Below are 18875 nucleotides of genomic sequence, written 5' to 3'. Positions count from 1 at the left end.
CTGGAACTTTGAATGACACCTGAACTGTGAATGACACCTCTTTACCCATCTGAGTGGCTTCCAGCCAGAAAACAGGCTGCAGGAGTTTTCAGGCTCCTACACCCACGAGGCTCAGGCCAAGGGCTGGGGGCTGGGGCATGTAAATTCCCAGGCACTTCCGGTTCTCCTAGCACCTGGGCAAAAGCGTCTCCATGAGCCCCTGGTCAGCCTCCCAACACAGGCCTGCAGTCCTGAAACCCACCCCAGGGTAAGCTGCTGGAAGTAAAGCAGTAGCGTTAAAGCAGTTGGCGGCGGCTGGTGGGGAGGCGCTGGTGGGCACATAAAACAGAGAAAGGGATCCAAGGGAATTTGGGCAGAGCATCAATATGACCCACAAGCTAAGATATCTTTGATGTGTTCTCAGCAAGTTGTAAGCTTCAGCACCCTGGGAAGCCTGGATAGCTGCTCCACTGGGTGGGTGAGTAACCCGCACACCCTCACTGAGCCCCTCCTTCCATGGAGTGGGAGCAGATAGGCTGGTTTGGAGCCAGGCCCACCAGAATGGTTCACAGAAAGGGACCCCTGACATGGTACCCTGGAAGGGCCACAAATGGGCCTGCATCTGCCTTCCAGGAAGCATCATCTGTTTGGCCTGGAAGCTCCTCTCTCATCTGTGTTGAGGTCCACAGCCTCGTGTGATGCTTGTCACAGATAAATATTTGTAGACATTTGTCACACTAGTGATATTTTACTTGTTATCTTAGATCCCCTAAGGAGATCCCCTTCCATTCCAAAAGAGCTCTTTCATTTTGCAGTTCTTATTTTCATTTACTTTCAGTAATGCAAAGCATGCCTTCCTTCCCTGTGTAAAATGCACACCCCCACAGCTCTGTCTTCTCTCCACAGTCACTGTTAGATCCGTGGCGTGTTTTCTATGCAAATGTGTGTAGCCACCACAAATATAATGTGATGTCTTTTGTTTGGGGGTTGTTGTTTTTCTTCCCTTTTTATAGAGGTTTACATTTTTTATGTTGTGCTGTAACTTGCTTTCCTCCTTCACTATAAGAGAATTTAAGTAAATGTTAAAATAAAGCAGGAAAGGGGAGTTGGGAGGCTGGGAGGCTGTGACAGATGGGTGGGTCTCTGCACAGGTGCCTTGTGCCCACGCATGAAATAGGAGCAGATCCCTGAGACAGTGATTGTGCATAGAAATGGAGTCCAGTGACTCCGGGGTGGCTCAGTCGTTAAGTGTCTGCCTTCGGCTCAGGTCATGATCCCAGGTCCTGGGATTGAGCCCTGCATCAGGCTCCCTGCTCTGCGGGAAGCCTGCTGCTCTCTCTCCCACTCCCCCTGCCTCTATTCCCTCTCTTGCTGTGTCTCTCTTTGTCAAATAAATAAATAAAATTTTAAAAAAGAAAAAAAAAAGAAATGGAGTCCAAGGGCAAGCCCTGGGCTCTAGACTCAGATATGGGAAGATGAAACAGTGTGGTAGCTAGTGAAGGAGGGGAGGGACAAGGAGAATGGTCTTGGAGCCCCAGGATAGAAGTGGTCCTGCAGGAAGGAGGTCACCAACTGGATCCAGTACCACCAGGGGTCAAGGAAAGGGAGGACTGACTTGACCCTCTGACTGAGCCACGTGAAGGTCACTGCAGTCTTGAGAAGAGCCATCTGAGTGGAGCAGAGTAGGGGAAAGCTTACTGAATAGGGTCCAAGAAGAACAGGGAGCAGTTAGGATGATGAGGAAGTTCTAGAGCTGGATGGTGGTGACGGTTACAGAGCAATGTGACCAGAATGAATGCCCTTGAACTGTATGCTTCAAAATGGCTAACACAGTAAATTCCATGTTGTATGTATTTTCCTAAAAAATAAAAGGGGCTAAAGACATCTCTTCTGATAAAAATGGGGAGCTGAACACGTTAGCTCACATACATTCACCTTGTTCCGCTTAACTTGTGCAAAGCGTCTTACGACATGAATAGAGCAGTCTAAGTTTGGCCATCTTCCAGTTGTTGGCCGTTTGGGTTTTCCCCATTTTTAGGGATCACGCAGAAAGCTGCAAGGACATCCCTGTGGGTGACTGCCTGGGCACTCACGGTTCCTTTTTGGAGGACGTGGATGACAGAGAGGATTGCTGGGTTGTAGACTGTGCATGTTTTTAACTTTAACAAATACAGCCCAATCGCCCTCTGTGTAGTGGCTTACAATTATTGACAACCCAGCCAACACATGACATTACCAGACTTTGTAAATTTACCTGCCTAAAGGTACACTGAAGATAACAAATGTTATCTTTTGGCCCTAGTTTGCACTTCGCTGATTACTCCTGAAACTCAGCATCTCTGCACATCTTGTTTGGCCATTGGTATTTCCTCTTCTGTACACCACCTGTTCACCTGTTCATGTCTTTGATTTCTCCAGCTCTGAGAAATGAAAGCCCCTCACTTCCTTGGTAGGCAAGGCATAAATCTGGGTCTGGTGGGTTGGCCCTGCCTCTCATTTTGTCTTAGCAATGCCTTGTTGCTAAGCTCGCTTTGCCCTTCTCTAATAACGAATGAACCTAGGTGCACTTGATTTCCATTTCCTGCACCCAGAGTTCTGACATCTCCCTGGGAACAAGGACTGTGAAGACGCAGGGGACCCTGCTTCCTCCTGGGGAGCTCTGCGTGCATGAGTCTGTGGGTGTTTGCCAGTGTGTGTGTATGTGTAAGAGTGTGTGCGTGCATGAGTGTGTGAGAGTGTTAGTGTGCGCGTGCATGAGTGTGTTTGCAAGTGCATCTGGGGGCTCCTGGGAAATGCCAAAAACTCATGGTACTGTGTTGTACCTGAAGGAGTTCCGTAGATTTGGAAGGCATGATTGAATGAATGGATGAATGAATCAGTGAATGGTTGTGATGTGAACAGAAGAGCCCTGCCTGGAGGAGGGTGGGGGGCTCCCTCCTCCCCACCCTAGTCACGAGCTTGCTCTGGGCCCACTCCTGGGCCCTCCCAGGAAACTCGCCTCTGCTCTCGAGCCTCAGAATGTCCAGGCTGCTTGACTTGAAAGCTTTGCCTAAGTATTTAAAGTGCTGAATGAGTCGACTCAAGGAAATGCTGAGGACAGGAACAGTGGTTATTAATAAATCATAACAATGATTATTTTCCTTTCAAGACACTCAATCGGCCTTCTAAGAGTAGTATTCCTGTGATTGATCAGCTGGGGAAAAGCCTGGGCAGGTCATGCATCTAAGTACCATCTGCCAACAGTGGCTCCCTGGTGAACGAAGCTGCAGGAGCTGGTTCTTCTGAGCAAGCCTGGGGTGGGTGGGCAGGGATGCCAGCAACCGCTCAGACAGAGACCAGTGCAGGGCAGACCCAGCCCCCTTACCCCAGGAAACAAGCCCCCCGGTCCCCTGCCCACCTCCTCTATGCCTGCAGCTCTTGGGAGGATAGTGCCCAGGGCCTGGGGATCAGGGCTGAAAACACAAAGGGAACAGCACATGGCAGTCATTTATTTCTTGCTGGGCACCTGCTGTCCACCAGGCTCAGTGTCCAGCCTTCTGTGCTCTGAGAGCTCAGCCTTCCTGGGAAGACATGCCTGCATAGAGAGTGTCTCTGGAGACATGGCCCAGTGCCCAGCCAGGGGCTCCCCCACATTCCTCAGTGTTGGGGTGCGCTGATGAGTCACTGAATTTTTATTGAGCTCCTACGGTGTAAAGGCTCTATTCAAGATGTTATAGGGGATATGGAAGGAAGGCAGGTGTATTTTGGGTCCTACTAGGGCTATGCTCTTGTCCAATGAGACTGTTTCAGGCACTGTTGTGATAGAAGGCAATAGACAGAACCAGAGATGTGGCACTAGAATATTCTATAAAGCCAGAGCCCTCATTAAAGGCCCCAGAGGATCTTCAGAAGGGTGGAAGATCCTACACAACCCTTATAGATTCCCTAAGAAGAAGAGGAGGCAAATATACAAACAGACAAAGGAGGCCTGAGCCAAGCCACCCCCTCTAGAAATTCTTCACCCACAGCGGCCCAGCTTCCATCAAGGCTCATGTTAGAAAGCTCAAGTCATTCCAGCACAAAAGCCTAGGTACAGCTGACTTCATTTTACCACTGACTCTCCATCCATGAAAGACATTTTAGAGATGAAAAAACTGAGACCTGGGTAAGAGAACTCAGTAGCCAGGGGACACAACTGTCCCCTCTCCCATCTCAGTCCTCTGTCAGACTCCATCAGAATACTGGGGTTGTAGTAACTCTAGTGCCCAAGCCCCAGGGCCCCATACAGCCCTGCGCCCGGGAAGAGAATTGGTCATCATCCGATGAACCCAGCCCTGCTTCAGGCCCTGCACAGCTTGAGACCAAAGAGGAGATGGTGGGCAGGTAACCATCCTGGGAGCAGAGAGGTCCTTCCTGATGCTGTTTGGTCCTGTTGGGCACAGCCCCCCCACCACCACCTGCCAGCAGCTCAGCCCAAGTGCTTCTTCCTGCAAAACAGCTAAGGTGCAGAACAGAGCTGGGATGCAGCACAGACCCCGGGCATGGTGTTGTGGGCACCTGGAAATGGAAGGGCAGCTTTTCTAGGGATACAGGGACACTTCTGGAGCATTATTAAGGCTCATTCAAGAGGAGAAGTGAGTCCAAGTGACTAGGAGACCAAAAGGACCCCAGCTGCTCCCCCACCCCCAGCCAGCTCTTCCCTCCAGGGGCAGTCAGTTGAGTGGGCAAAGGGAGTGGGCAGAAGCTTTATTCCGGGAGTAGGAGTCCATGCAAAGATGTCCCCCAAGGAGGGTATGTGCTATGATGAGTGCTGTGAAGTGTGTAAACCTGGCAATTCACAGACATGTACCCCTGGGGCTAATAATACAATATATATTTATACAAAAAATTTAAAAATTATTAAAAAAAAAAGATGTCCCTTGATAAGTAACCCAACAGCAGGGTGAGCTAAGACAGTAACTAAGTGTCATTTTATACTTACTAAATTATGAGGTAGGAATACTCAAATTATAATATTTCGTATTGATGGCTGTGAAGCAAGTGGTAAGGAGTATAACTTTGTGTGTTATAATATATCTGGATGCCATTCTTAGAAGGAAGGGTGTAATGGCACCTAACCAGCTAAAAGTTGTAGGAAATACCATGCCTTCTATCCCGTGATTCCACCTAGGAACCCATCTCCAGAAAACAGTTCCACATGGAGACATCCGCTCACCATTTCCATGAACGGGATCGTCACTGCCATGGTAACCGGTGACGGGGCACCATGTCCATGCCAAGTTCTCTGCCAGACATGGCCATCTCTCTTCCCCCAGCTCGCTCTGCAGGGTCAGGTCTCGCCATCCCCCATGCATCCTGCTTGCCCATCAGCAGACTGAGGTGCAGAAAATTCACAGATCTGGCCACGACCCTGTGTTTCTTCAACTGGACCCCATTGTCTCTTTAATTAAATCACTACCATTGGAAGGATTCCAAATACCCAGGGATGAGGGAAGGTTTAGGTAACTCACCGGGATAGTAAACAGCCACAGAAATAAAGGAGGAAAGTCAACTATAATCTAGTACACCTCTGTACGTATGGGCACTGGGGCCCACAGAAAGATGGGGAGCAAAGGCAGGGAGCAACCCGTGAGAGCAAGTAGAGCTCAGCCCTTGCCGCAGGGCTTCCGAGGTGGGCTGCTGTCCTGGAAGGAGGAGCCTCCTGACTCCTCCTCAGTCTCTGAGAAAGACCCTCTGTCCTCAGGGATCGACAGTCCCCCTTCTGTGCATTGGGCTGAGCCTGGAGACAGGCTGCTTCCTCTCTGGGAGAAAGCACAGCCAAGACAAGTTTGGAACATTCAGCACTGGCCTGACCGCAGCCAAGGGTACAGCAACAGCGACACAAGGTAGAGAACGTAGTCTGAGCTACAGGGACAGACCTAGTCTGAGCTATCACAGCTGCGCAGGGTAGCAGAAAAGATAATGTGCCCCACGGATCCTTCAGCTGTCGGGGAGCTTACCCCGTCTAGAGCAGGGGCCACAGGGAGACCACCTTATTTTTCGCTCCTGTGAAAGGGGTCAATTCAGGATTGTGTCTTAGGCCATATGTCACTGGAGGCAAAGCTGGGGACCACCAAACTCTACGATCTCCTCAGAGAGCAGCCGACTGTCACATCACATTTAATGGCATGATAAGACGCAGACATACCTGCTGACCAGGGTGGGCCTACGTAGCCAGTTGTGTTTGACAAGCATGACTTACATCACTCCCTGAGCAGCACGTGGTGAGGGCCACACACATAGAACTGGGTAAGACATCCTGTCCTTCTCTCCTGCACCCCGGTCTGCTGGGGCAGAATGGCAGCCCCAGATCATGACCAGCCATGGGTCACGTGTCCTGGTAGGGGAGGGGAGGGCTATCCAAGAAGATTCAGAAGGAAGGCTCTGCAAAAGAAGTGTCTGAGCTGGAGCTTGAAGGATGTGTAGGAGCTCATGAAGCATCCAAAGCTAGGAGTTGAGCGAGAAAGCGATGGAAGAAAAGTTCAGGTTAGTGGGACAGCACGGGCAGAAGGTAGGCCAGCCTTCAGGAGCTGTGGCCACTAGTGTGATGGGAGTACTTTATGCACATGCACACACACACAGAATCACAGGTACAATGCCAGAACTGTGGGTCTCAGGGAATGTGCATTCCAGCCAGAAGTTAGGATCCATGGTCTAAGAACAAGTGTAATTACATTTAGAAGAACTGTCCTTCGTAAGTGCAGGATAGCCTCTCCTGGACACTGCTGCCACAATACGCTTAATACTGGGTGGAGAGGGGAGAGGAGCCATTCCTGAGACAGAGGAGAGAGGGGAAGGTGATGGTGTAGAGGAGGGTCAGTAGGGGCCTGATCATGACTGTGAAGGGCAGTACCAGTCCCAGCAGAGTGCCGGTCAGTGGTGTCAAGCTGGGAGCAGAAGAAGCCTGCCGGGCCGGAGGGCTCGTGGGCACTCTGAGTTGCATAGGTCAGAGACACACCCCTCTGCCCGGGCAGGGAGCCACTAACACGTTACAAGCAACCACTGAATCAGAGGCCTCGCTATCTAGGCCCACTCTGCCAAGATGATCCCAGCGAAGCAACAGGGTAGCTTTGGGGGTTCTGGGCAATGGTGTTCATATCCGATGCCTCCAGAGAAGGGGTGCCTTGCAGAAACCAGGGAGGGGGACTGATGGGGCCAGCTCCCTCAGGGTCTGAGTGACAGAAGCTCTGGTGGAATGTGAGCTCCTGGAGGACCCAGATTTTCATCTGTTCCTTATTTTACTGCTTTATCCCTCACACCTAGGACGGTGCTAACACATACATGGGTACTCAGTAAATTGCTGCTGAACGATTACACGGATGAACCACTGAACGCACGGGAAGAGGATGGCTGGATGGATGGGTGGAGTCATGGATAGATGCATGCATTAGAGAGTGGGGAGATGGAGGTGGGCACACGTGAACGGTGCATGGATGGATGAACAAACCTGGGCGGTGAAGAACCTAGGAAGCTAGAGACATAGCAGAAGCCACCTAGGCAGGCAGGCTGTGCCCCTCGCCCTGGTGGATAAGCCTAGGCTGTGCTGCTGTGAGCTGTTCCAGCCCGTGCCCCTTTGAACCGACAGGGGGGTCCTGTCCTGCCAGCCTAGGCCCCCATGCCCTGGTCACTGGGGAGTGGGGATGCCAGGACGGGGGCAGGGACTGGCCACAGGCACGTGTCCTTCATGCTCACTGTGTGTGTTTTGGCTTCCAGCCCGCTCCAAAAGCCTGGTGATGGGGGAACAGAGCCGCAGCCCAGGGCGGCTGCCCTGCCCCCGCAGACTGGGCCCCGTGCTCAAGGAGGGCTGGCTGAAGAGGCAGAGAAGCATCATGAAGAACTGGCAGCAGCGCTGGTTCGTGCTGCGTGGGGATCAGCTTTTCTACTACAAGGACAAAGACGAGACCAAGCCCCAGGTGAGAAGCCCGCACCTCGTGTCCTGGCACATTGTGGTGGGGCCCAGGTTAACCATGCCCAGGAGAGGGTGGAAGGCAGAGAGACCCTCCCGTCTCGACCTTCGCTCCTCAAGCCCCCAACCCATTGACTTCACGAACAGTGGCCCCTCACCCAGGTTTCCAAAGTGGTTTTGATTCCCAGCTCCCATGTTCCAGGCTTTCTAGCTCATTTTACTAAAGCAAAGCCACAGCTTGAGTAATGAACACGTCTCCTTAGAATGCTGATAGCCAGCATCTCTACACAGCTGGGCAAGCCCACTGGACAAAAGGAACATACTGAGGTGGCCCAGGAAACTACTCCTCCCTGGGTTCTTTTAAGCCTCTTGGTAACATTGCCTGCTACTCCTACTGTCCAAGGACATGGGTACCCAAGACAAATCCAACCTCAACTGAAATCTGGCTCACAGTGGAATCCCCGTGCCCCATGCCTCTGTCCCTCCATGGCTGCTTCTGTGTTCTGCCCACTACTGGGAGGTTCATCTGGTCTGGGGTCAGGTGGGTGGGAACCTGTGCACTTCTTGGCAGGCCTCACAGTGTGGAGCTGGGGTCTGGGGGCCAGAGAGGGTGTTCAGTGATTGGCAAGTGGGAGGAGGGACCTGGCACAGTCTGGGATCACGTGGCCATCACAGTAGGAAGATAGATGACCTTCCCACTCCTCTTTCAGTTTCTCTGAGTATATCAAGAGGAAGCATCATTTGGGTGCTAGGATCTGTTTAACCATCTCCGGCATTTGGGATCCCCCCTTAAAAACTGGAGACACGGGTGGGAAGGAACAGGCCTTGCTTCCAAACCTTCAAGGGCAATAGTGCATAATGTTTTCTTCATTATTATTCTAACGGTTAACTTCTGTTTGTGGAAAATGCTACTGGTCCATGACAGTGATATCACGTTTTCCCTTGCAAAATATATCTAAGCTAAAATCAAAAAGTGTTGGGATACCTGGGTAGCTCAGCTGGGTAAGCATCTGGCTCTAGATTTTAGGTCAGGTCATGATCTCAAGGCCTTGGGATCAAGCCCCATGTCAGGCTTCACACTCAGCAGGGAGTCTGCTTCAAGATTCGTTCTCTCCTTCTGCCCCCCGCCATGCTTGCAAGCTCTCTGCCTCTTGCTCTCTAAAATTAATTAATTAATTAATTTTAAAAAATCAAAAAGTTTTGCACAGCAATGTGATGATACTTAGTGCCCCTGGACTATACACTTAAAAACGGCTAAAACAGTAAGTTCTATGTTATGTGGATTTTAACCACAATCAAAAATAAATAAATAACAAGTGTGAAATTGGTTAAGGGAAACTTTTCCATGAACACTAGTACAGAGGAGAAGTGGGTAGGACACAAATCATGAAGCTGGATCTGAACTAAAGTTTAGGAAGCCCTGATCTTGTCCAGTCTCCCCGGTTTCCTAAAGCAGGGCAGTGACCCCAGAGAGATCAAGTAGAAGAAATAGAAACTTTGGAGTCAGGCAGATCTGCATTTGATCTGAATTGGGTCTGGCACAATAGCTTTATGACTTCCGACAAGTTGCTTACTTTTGTTTTATTTTTGGTTTTATCCCTGCTAAATGGAGACATTATTCCCACATTATTCCCTACGTCACAGAAATGTGCTAAGGGTCAGATTGTAGAATATATACATATCTGATTGCAAGTCCTAGTACATGAGTATGTGCCCCCATGCTTCCTCAGCCCTGCCTTTGCCTTTCTTCCCCACCTCCCCAGCCCTACCACTGAGCCCACTCCCCTGATTGGGCACCATACTTCTGGCTTGCCCACCACCATTTTCCTTCTGACCTTTAATTCTTTTTTTTTTTTTTAAAGATTTTATTTGTTTATTTGACAGACAGAGATCACATCACAAGTAGACAGAGAGGCAGGCAGAGAGAGAGAGAAGCAGACTCCCTGCTGAGCATAGAGCCTGATGCGGGACTCGATCCCAGGACCCTGAGATCATGACCTGAGCCGAAGGCAGCGGCTTAACCCACTGAGCCACCCAGGCGTTGAAGACCAGCCTTGGCCCTTCAATGATCTCCTAGCTTTCCTAGCTGATCTGTTAGTGACATGTTACTCTGATGACTGGGAGAGTTGCCAGGGTCCCCAACTCTCTTGGGGCCCTGTTTGTGACCCCTACTGCCATCCTGTCCTGGCCCAGCTCATGGCACCATCTCCTGGGAGAACTGTGTGTTGACACTGGGCAAGCCCAGTGGACAAAAAGAATACACGGAGGTGGCCCAGGCCATGTGTGGACTCCTTCGCCAGGCTTCCCTGCACATTCCTCATGGTGAGCCTGAGGTGGCCCTCGCCCATCAGCTACAGCCCCATGAGGAAGCTATGTCTCCCGGATTTCCTAAGCTGGACACTCCTCTCCCTCACCTGCCATCTTTTCCAGACTTCAGGGGCTTCTGGTGGAGACAGCTAACAAAATGGTGGCGTCCACATCCCCAGTCATCAGCCTGGGCACAGAAGGAGCATGGAGCCCAATCCAAACTAAACCAGGGCATTCATTGCCAGGGAGCTCTTCATCTCCAAAAGGATGCAGTGTCTCCCAACAGATGCCAGTGTCACAGCCAGTGCCCCTGTTTTAGTCTCTCTGGGCCTGGCTGACCCTCCCAAATCCTCCTGGGACATGAGACCTTCCCGTAATTCCCTTCCCCCACAAAGCCTGATGGCAGCCCTGTTGCACAATTCCCCATCTCAAGGAGACCATTGGTTAAATTGGACTCATTTAGCTTCTACAGTATGATCTGAAACCCACATGGCTGCTGGCAAAATAGCCCACACATTTCCCCTTAATTGCATGAACGACATGTAATGGACTAATTCTCAATATCTGGTTCCTGGAAAAATGTGCCCTGCTCACTGTTTACAGTGACAGAAAGGCCCAGGCAGTAAGCCCCCTCCTGACAGACAGCCTGTCATCTGTCTAGCAGACGGAATTATGGAGAGCAGGGGCGTCCAGCTCCCCTTGATGCTGCCCAGAGCACGTAACACCTGAGGATAACTCTTGGATATTCTTATTCTCCCTCAAAGCCCTATCACTTCCCCTCTCCCCTTTTACTAGCAGGAGGGCCGGCCAAAGACATACAAGTGTGGAGATGGGAAAATTAGAGATGGAAGCAAAACAGCCATACAAGGTCAGAGAGGAAGACTAGGCAAAGACATTTTGGAACAGAACCTTGAAGTGTGCCCCTGTCCCTACTGCTTCTCCCAGTGCCTGTCAGCAGACAGACCTATGGTTTCTCTAAGATAAGATTCTTGGTTTTTGCATCTTAGTGGTTTTTGCTTCGGCTGGAAATGTTTCTTAAGCCATGGAACCTCCGGCCACACTCCTTGTTGAGCAGCCTGGTGCATTTCCGCAGTTTGAGGACTCCCTTTTAGTCTAGCGATCTGATATCCAGGTCCTGCACTTATGGGTCTCTTGGCTTAGAATAGAAATGGAATAGATAGAAATGAAAAGTATGACTATCAAAACATAAGATGGAAAAAGAATGCAACAAATTAAATGTGACCAGTTCATCAAGTGGGCAGAAAATGGGAGGAAGAAAAAAAAAAAAAAGAAGGAAAGGTAAGCAGAAAAGAGAAAAAAAGCAAATGTGATAGCAGGGAATAGGTACTACCATTGCCATCATCATAACACATAGGACTCGGTCATATGCACCTTAAATATATATCTCAAAATGCATATTTAAATAAATATGCATCTTAAATAGGCATCTTAAAAGACAGTGGAAGATTGGCTTTAAAAAAGAACAAAAACCAGAAAGGTTAAAAAACAAAACAATGGAAAAAGGATAAGTCAGCAAATGCAAGCAAGAAGAGAGCAGACTTAGCAACATCAATATCAGAAATAACAGAATTCAAGGTGATGAGAACAAAAGGGAACAAAGAGAAGTATTTCATAATAGCACAATAACATACTGAGAAAATAGAGCAGCTGCAAACATTCATGCTCTTAGCTTTGAAGAATATATAAACAAAGAGAAATACTCATTGTTTTCCACTTTTTTCAAAAAGTGAAATTATAGAGACATATTCACTGACTATAGTGCAAAAGAAAGATTTCTAAATTAAGAGCAAAATGATAGTGATGAGGGTGTGTGTGTGTGTGAGAGAGAGAAGTTCTAGACATGGGGAAATAAAATATATACTTCATGGGGTGCCTGGGTGGCTCAGATGGTTAAGCATCCAACTCTTGATTTTGACTCAAGTCATGATCTCAGGGTCATGAGATCGAGCCCTGCTTCGGGCTCTGTGCTCAGAGGGAAATCTGCTTGAGATTCTCTCTCCCTCTCTCTGCCCCTCCCTGCCCCACACCCATGTGCACACGTGTTTTCTCTCTCTCTCTGAAATAAGTTTTTAAAAGCACACATTTCATAATACCTCCAAAATTAATTAAGAAATCAAAACTTGAATGCAAACATCTAGTTAAAGATGATATTTTAAAATCCCACAACTCTGGTAAATAGCACTGGCCGGTGTGAACAGGGCTAGGTGGAAGGGACAAGAGACAGCCACCGCCACAGCATTCTGGAGGCGAGAAAACAGATGGGCAAGAGGTAGCTGACTCAGCAGACCCCAGAGAGCTCAATTCCAAGCCAGCACTAGGAGAGCACAAAAATCTGTCTGGTTCACAAAGCAGCACCCCTCACCTCCCACCGCAGGCTCGGGAATTGGCAGGACCAGTTGTCTCCAGAAATGAGGGCAAAACAGGAGCCAAAAACAGAAGAAGTGGTGGAAGTTCGGCTTAAAAAGCAACAAGATCAGTGATCTCCTGAACAACCTCATGTCAAGCCTTTCCGCCCTCCCTCTCTGTGGCTGAGATCCAGACCAAACAGAAGGGGAAGGAATTCCTGTCATCCACCCTGCCTTGTGGCACTGTGTGATTGTTCAGCTGTGTTGAGATATGACCTTAACTGGAAAAGCGAGTAAAATAAAACTGAAATAATTTATTTGGGGAGTTTTCAGAATACAAGCTGCAGGGAGGGCATGGAGAGTGAGGTGGTGAGCTAGACACTTGAGACTTATCTGTATTCTTTTAATTTCTTACAGTGAGACTATATTCATTTAAATCCGTATCTTAGGGGCACCTGGGTGGCTCAGCCATTAAGTGTCTTCATTTGGCTCAGGTCATGGTCCCAGAATCCTGGGATGGAGCTCCCTATGGGGCTCCCAGCTCGGCAGGAAGCCTGCTTCTCCCTCTCCCATCCCCCCTGCTTGTGTTCCCTCTCTCACTGTGTCTCTCTCTGTTAAATAAACAAACAAATAAGATCTTTACAAAATAAATAAATAAAATAAATCAGTATCTTAAGATATTTTTAATTTAAACAAGAAAAGAAAAAATCGAAAAACCCAAGCCAGAGAGGAAATGTGACAAGGACACAGCCCCAGAAGCGGGATAAGCCAAGGAGTCAAAGGGCTCTTTTAGACAGAGCTGCCGAGCCCAGCTAGCCTCACAGAGCTGGCCCTGGCACATTGGAGGTGCTCAGAAAATGCATTTAAAGTGAACCTGGGTCTTCTGTATCTGGCAGCTCATGCCCAAGGAGGGAGCCCAGAGTCTGTGGAGACCAAGTGTGAGGCTCATTGTATTGACAGGAACACAAGCCATGGACAGGATACCAGAAGCTGGATGTGGAGGGGCTTGCGTGTCACGTCCAGGAGACTGGGTCCTTACTCTGCCAATGACGTTAGGGGGCTCTGAAGGTTTGGGGGCTCAGATTTGGCCCTCAGAGCTCTGAGAGGGAACTCATCCAACCCTGCACAGGCAAGGTTGGGAGGGGACCAAGCTAGAGGCAAAAAGACCATTTAGAGGCAGCTCTCATCCTGACCTCCAGCGTGGCCTAGAAAACCATGGTGCCTGGAACAAGGGGGTGCGGAGGCTTGGCGGCAGCAAGGAGAAAGCATGGCAGGTGGCGCCCACAGCCTCTGGTGGAAGCGTTTCCGATCTATGCCCTGGATGGCTGATGCAGCTGCAGGCTTTTTAAAAATCACCTGGAGAACAGGCTGGGTTTGGTTTTTGGTTTTTGGTTTTGGTTTTGGTTTTTTTTTTTCCAGAAGTGCAAGTGATGGGAAGCTCAGCCATGGGAGAGGAGATTGATTTAAAGTTTGATTTAATTTCAAATAAAAGCTTGGAACTGGGAGAAGGAAAGACAAAATGGATGGGAAAGAAGATGTACTTCTAGGAGGGAACATTAACTCAGGACAGTCAGAAACCAGAAATCTTAAAGAAGAAACCTCTGGGGAGCAAGGAGAGGCCATCTGACCCTAGATCCTGAAGGTCACAGAGAATGTGCCTGCCTGCATCCGGTCATCCCTACCCTCTGCCACTGTGTGCCAAACATGTACATCCCAGGGAAAGCGGCACCATCATGAGCCGGTCCCTGGGGTCCTTGCCCCTCGAGAAGGTGCCTGGATTTTTCAGATGCGGCAAGTGGGGGGCTGGCATCAGCCTAGGTTAATGGGTAGGCTACCGTAGCGCCTAAGTCACAAAAGCACAGCGGGTCGTCTAGGGAGCAGCTCTTTGCCGGGCTGCTTAATGTCTGCCCAAAGAACCTCTCAGCATTGCCTATGTCAGACTCTACCCACCATGGCCCTCATCACAGCCCTGTCTGGGGTCATAATCAAAGTGCTGTCGGGCTGGTCACAGCCCGTCCTATGGTCACGGCAAGTCATGGGGCAGCCCATGCGTCAAACACTCCTTCATGTCTAGACCTTGTAAATCCGACTCAGCTGGAGTTGGTTTGGTGCACATTAATGGAGCATCCTTCATAGGTTGTCAGCTGTTCTCAGCTCAGCCAAAGATGGGGATGAGGATGATTGCTGTGGTTACATTGCTGCTGTTTTATGACACTTGCTCAGCTGAATGTCTGTTCTCCATTCTGAACTGGCAACTTCATTCAGGGTGGGCGGTGAGGCCTCTGTTGATCTCATTCTTCTCTTTTCCCACCATCCATCCCAGGTCCAAGCACATAATGGATGCTTGGTAATATGTGATGCTTAAATGAATAAAAGAAGGAAGGGAGGGAGGGAGGGAGGGAGAAAGGAAGGAAGGAAGGAAAGATTGGATTGAACGAATGGGTGAATTCTACACCAGCCTTCTGCTGGATCCTCAGTAGGAAAATATTTCATTGTTTTTGGAAAATGCCTGACGGTTGGCAAGGAGCTTATAGGACTGCCTTCCCCTATTAGAACGTAAGCTCATCAAGGTCAGGATAGTGTCTGTTTTGTTTTGATCTGGTCCTCGGTGTCCAAAAGAGTGCCTGACACGAAGTAGAAGCTCAGTAAACACTTGTTGAATAAACATTCATGATTTTCTTCGAGCCTCTCAGCAACCTTACCAGGGCGGGTACAATTCATTTCCATCATACAGATGGAGAAAATGATGCTCTGAACAGTCGAGTGGAAGCTTGCGTACTATAACTTTCCATGTTGGGAATCAGAGAGCCTGGGTTGAAATCCCATTTATACCAGCCATGAGCTGCAGATGTGGGGAGATGGCTGAGGCCATCCTCGCTCCCACTTTTGGTGTGGTGTTCTGGGTCCTGGCTGCACTAAGGGTCGGACAATGGAAACTGTGGTGTCAGTGCTTCTCAACCTCTGAGAGACGAGATTTTTCCAGTCCTTCAAGTGGGATCTAAAACAGAAGAGCTCCAAGAAGTGTTGAGAAGGCTTCTAAAATGAAGTGTGAAGAGCCATGGACAGATTCAGAGAGTGAGGACCACCCGAATCAGCAAGGCTCCCTGAGAGCAAGCTTGCCCATGGCCCACACTGCCTTCTTCAATTAGGAGTCCAGGCCAGTGGGTGTCAGGACTGCAATGGGTACCTGGTGTCTGGACCCCAGCAAGCCATTTTATAGAATCCCACATGATGCAAAAGGACAGATTTTTGGAGTTTGGCTTCACTGCTTTCTAGTGAGTAACCAGAGAAGGGATTTCCCTCTCTGAGCCTCTGTTCCTCATTCCTCGGTGTGAGATGAGAATAGCCACACCTACCTTATAGGGCTGCCCTGAGTAACTGAGATTCAACCTGTACGTAACCCCCAGCAGTGGTCTTCTCTTCTGGGTAGACCCGTACCCAGTGAAGGCTTAGCAAGCCACCCAGCTCAGTCAAGGAAGAAGAGTCCCTTGGCTTGGCCCACAGCTCTGATCTTGACTCTTACCTTCTGGTTTTGAATCTATATAAAAGCAAACATTTATATGTCTTATGAACCAGGTATGGTTCTAAAAGCTTCCTTTTTAACTTGCTGTCATGCTCATAGCAACTGTACAAGGTATGTGATAAGATTGACTCCAAGGAGGGCCACCACCCATTTCCGTGCTCCCTGAGAGCCACTGCATCTCCCAACAGGAACTGGAATCTGCTTTCCCCCCTCCATCCCTGATGAGACTGAGTAATGATGGGCAAATTCCAGGTTTGGCCCCCGAGGCTCCAGGCAGTTTCTGCTTTTGCTCTGGGAAGCTGTGAGGCTGCTTGAGTGGGCCACACAATGGTGAGGAAATGCGCGGAGGATGGAAACCCCATGGCCCAGACAGACGAGTCAGGCCTCTGTGGAACCTTCCAGCCCATCCCAGCCACCAGCTGCAGGTAGCTGAGGGAATGGCTGTGGACTGTGCCAGGGAGCCAGACTGCCAGGCCACTGCCAAGCATTCCAGGCCACAGAATCATGCGAAATAATAATTTTTTAAAAAGTCAGTTTTTTAAGTCCCTTAATTTGGGGGATGGTTTGCTCTGTAGCAATAATTGACTGAAACAATGAGGAATGATCATTATCCCCACTTCCCAGAGAAGGAAACTGAGACACAGAGAAGTGAAGTGACTTGCCTAAGATCACATAGAGCTAGACAGCACAGCACCAAGATCTAAACCACACAATCTGACTGCAGTATCCACTGTCTTTGTCATTATGCTGAGGCGTGTTTTTGATGACACTAACAAACCAAAGACATACCCCTTGAGTTTGCAGAGGTGGGAGGGGCCGCAAAGGTGGAAAACAGCACTGAGATGCAAGATAACTTTGCCTGGCTGGTTTCATGGGAAATTGTTAAGATAAAATATTAAGTCCTCCCTTTGGTTCAAAAGATCACTTGATTTCTCAGATTTGAGAGACCTAGATCAAGAACAGGCTGCATGAGGCAGAGTTAAGAGTTTAAATCACCTTGGAAGCTCAGTACAGACTAACAGTGAGCTATGGTTGCCAGAAGAACTGAGAACCATGGGTTGTATTGAGAAGCACAGAAATTAGAACAAGAGGCAGGAAAACCCATTAAGCTCTGCCATGGCCAGACCAGGTCACAACTGCTACATGACAGCCCCTCAAGGCACCACACTTTCAACTCAGCAGGACAGCCAGGATGGGGAGGGATCTGAATGCCCCTCCACACGAGGGATAATCTGAATAAATCGTCTGGAGAAGACGAATCCTGGGAAGGGCACTAGTTCGGGCCGGGCACCTCATGTGAACAAGACTATATTCAATGAACCTCCAGAAGCAATAGCCAGGACAAAGACCACCATGTACCCCCCCCATATGGAAAGAGCCCTCTGCTAGTGGAGTGGTCTTCTGGTCAGGGCTGAGCTCCAGTCCCTGGTGCTGTGCAAGCTGAGGCCAGACTGCCACTTGGCTTTGAAGAGAGTTGGTCAACGAGTGGGAAGTTGGCCAGAGATGATCTCCAAGTGCCCTTTCAACTCTCAAAGCCAAAAGGTCAGAGGCAAAGAGGAATAGAGGCACAACAGTGAAAGTCAGCAAAACCATAGTGGTTTGCAGAAGTTCCATCCCGGATGAGTAGAACGCAAGGCTGAGGAAGCAGCCAAGCTCCAAGGGTCTGACCCAGAGTTCCTGCTGTTGGCACCACTCTTGGTCTTGGGAAGCCATTTGGTAAAGGACTCCAACTGTGGCCCTGGCCAAGGTCTTCATGGAGACACAGTTGGCGGCTAGAGTGCTGATGAATACAGACCTTAATCCCATGGGACCTTTGCAGCTGGTGTCTCCAACTGGTCACCTTTGGCTCAGTGAACTTGCTGCTGACTTCCTGAGAACTTCCAGAGAGCCTCACTTCTCTTCCTGCTTCCTACCTTCCACCTGCAAATCTCTGTGCACAGAAGAACAAGTGACTGATGACTTCCCTATGCTACCATAGATCTTGCCACAGTGAATCCCAGTGGTCTCGCTGCACTCAGAAGGAACCCACGAGTGTGATGGAAAGGTGCTGAAATGCCATGAAAGCCCAGCTCGCTGCCTCAGGTTAACACGAGAGCTCCAGAGAGATGTCCATGGGGCGTTCAAGGCTGCCGTGAGCTAACTGGGGACTGATGGTAACATTCCCATTTAGTGCTGGAGAAGAAGAACTAAACAATAAATGTTTTCTTGGGTCAGATGTCCTTAGGGACAACTTGGAATGCTTCTTTCACAAAGAATTACTCACTGGAGTCTTCTAGAAAGAGAAAGTCATTTACTTAGGATCAAACATCAGAATTTGTGGCTTTTTTTAAAAGGAGGCTTTGTATTTTTGAAGCTGTTTGAGAAATATAACTCCCCACTGTTAAACAGATCAAAAGAAAAAATTCTAGTCAGTTACTTAAAATCAACTAGAAACGTATTTCATAAATTCAAATTGGTAACAGCAGCCAACTTGTTTTTAAATAATATTTAGTTAAAACATTTTTTTTCTGCATCTGGCATGGGAAGGAAAAATATAAGATTGAAGGAATCTTCCCAAAATGTCTGTTTTAAAGCGTATCTTGCCCCATACAGCAGTGGTTTTTGAAGCGGGCCTCCAGAATAAGGAGACCAGCGAAACCTGTGGGTACCTACTACTAATCATTATAGGGCTATATACATTTGCCACTGTTCTGGGAAAAGAAAACCAAGATACTAAGAGGCCTGAGGACACACCCAAAGATACATAAACAGCAAGAGAGCAAGTGTCTGGCTGCCT

General features: G+C 49.0%; 1 protein-coding gene across 4 annotated transcripts in view; it reads left to right on the top strand.

Moving 5' to 3' along the window:
- ARHGAP22 (Rho GTPase activating protein 22) overlaps positions 1-18875 on the top strand; it is a 167774-nt gene that overhangs the window by 48403 nt on the left and 100496 nt on the right. For all 4 annotated transcript variants that reach the window (XM_044239999.1, XM_044240000.1, XM_044240002.1 and 1 more), the window contains one exon: positions 7711-7910. In XM_044239999.1, the coding sequence (XP_044095934.1) occupies positions 7711-7910 (200 nt within the window). The remainder of the gene's footprint in view (positions 1-7710; positions 7911-18875) is intronic.

The sequence above is a fragment of the Neovison vison genome, chromosome 2 (assembly GCF_020171115.1).
Source record: "Neovison vison isolate M4711 chromosome 2, ASM_NN_V1, whole genome shotgun sequence".
NCBI classification, from domain to species: domain Eukaryota; kingdom Metazoa; phylum Chordata; class Mammalia; order Carnivora; family Mustelidae; genus Neogale; species Neogale vison.
Note: the sequence above shows the minus strand (reverse complement) of the source record. Positions and strands in the feature narration are given on the sequence as shown.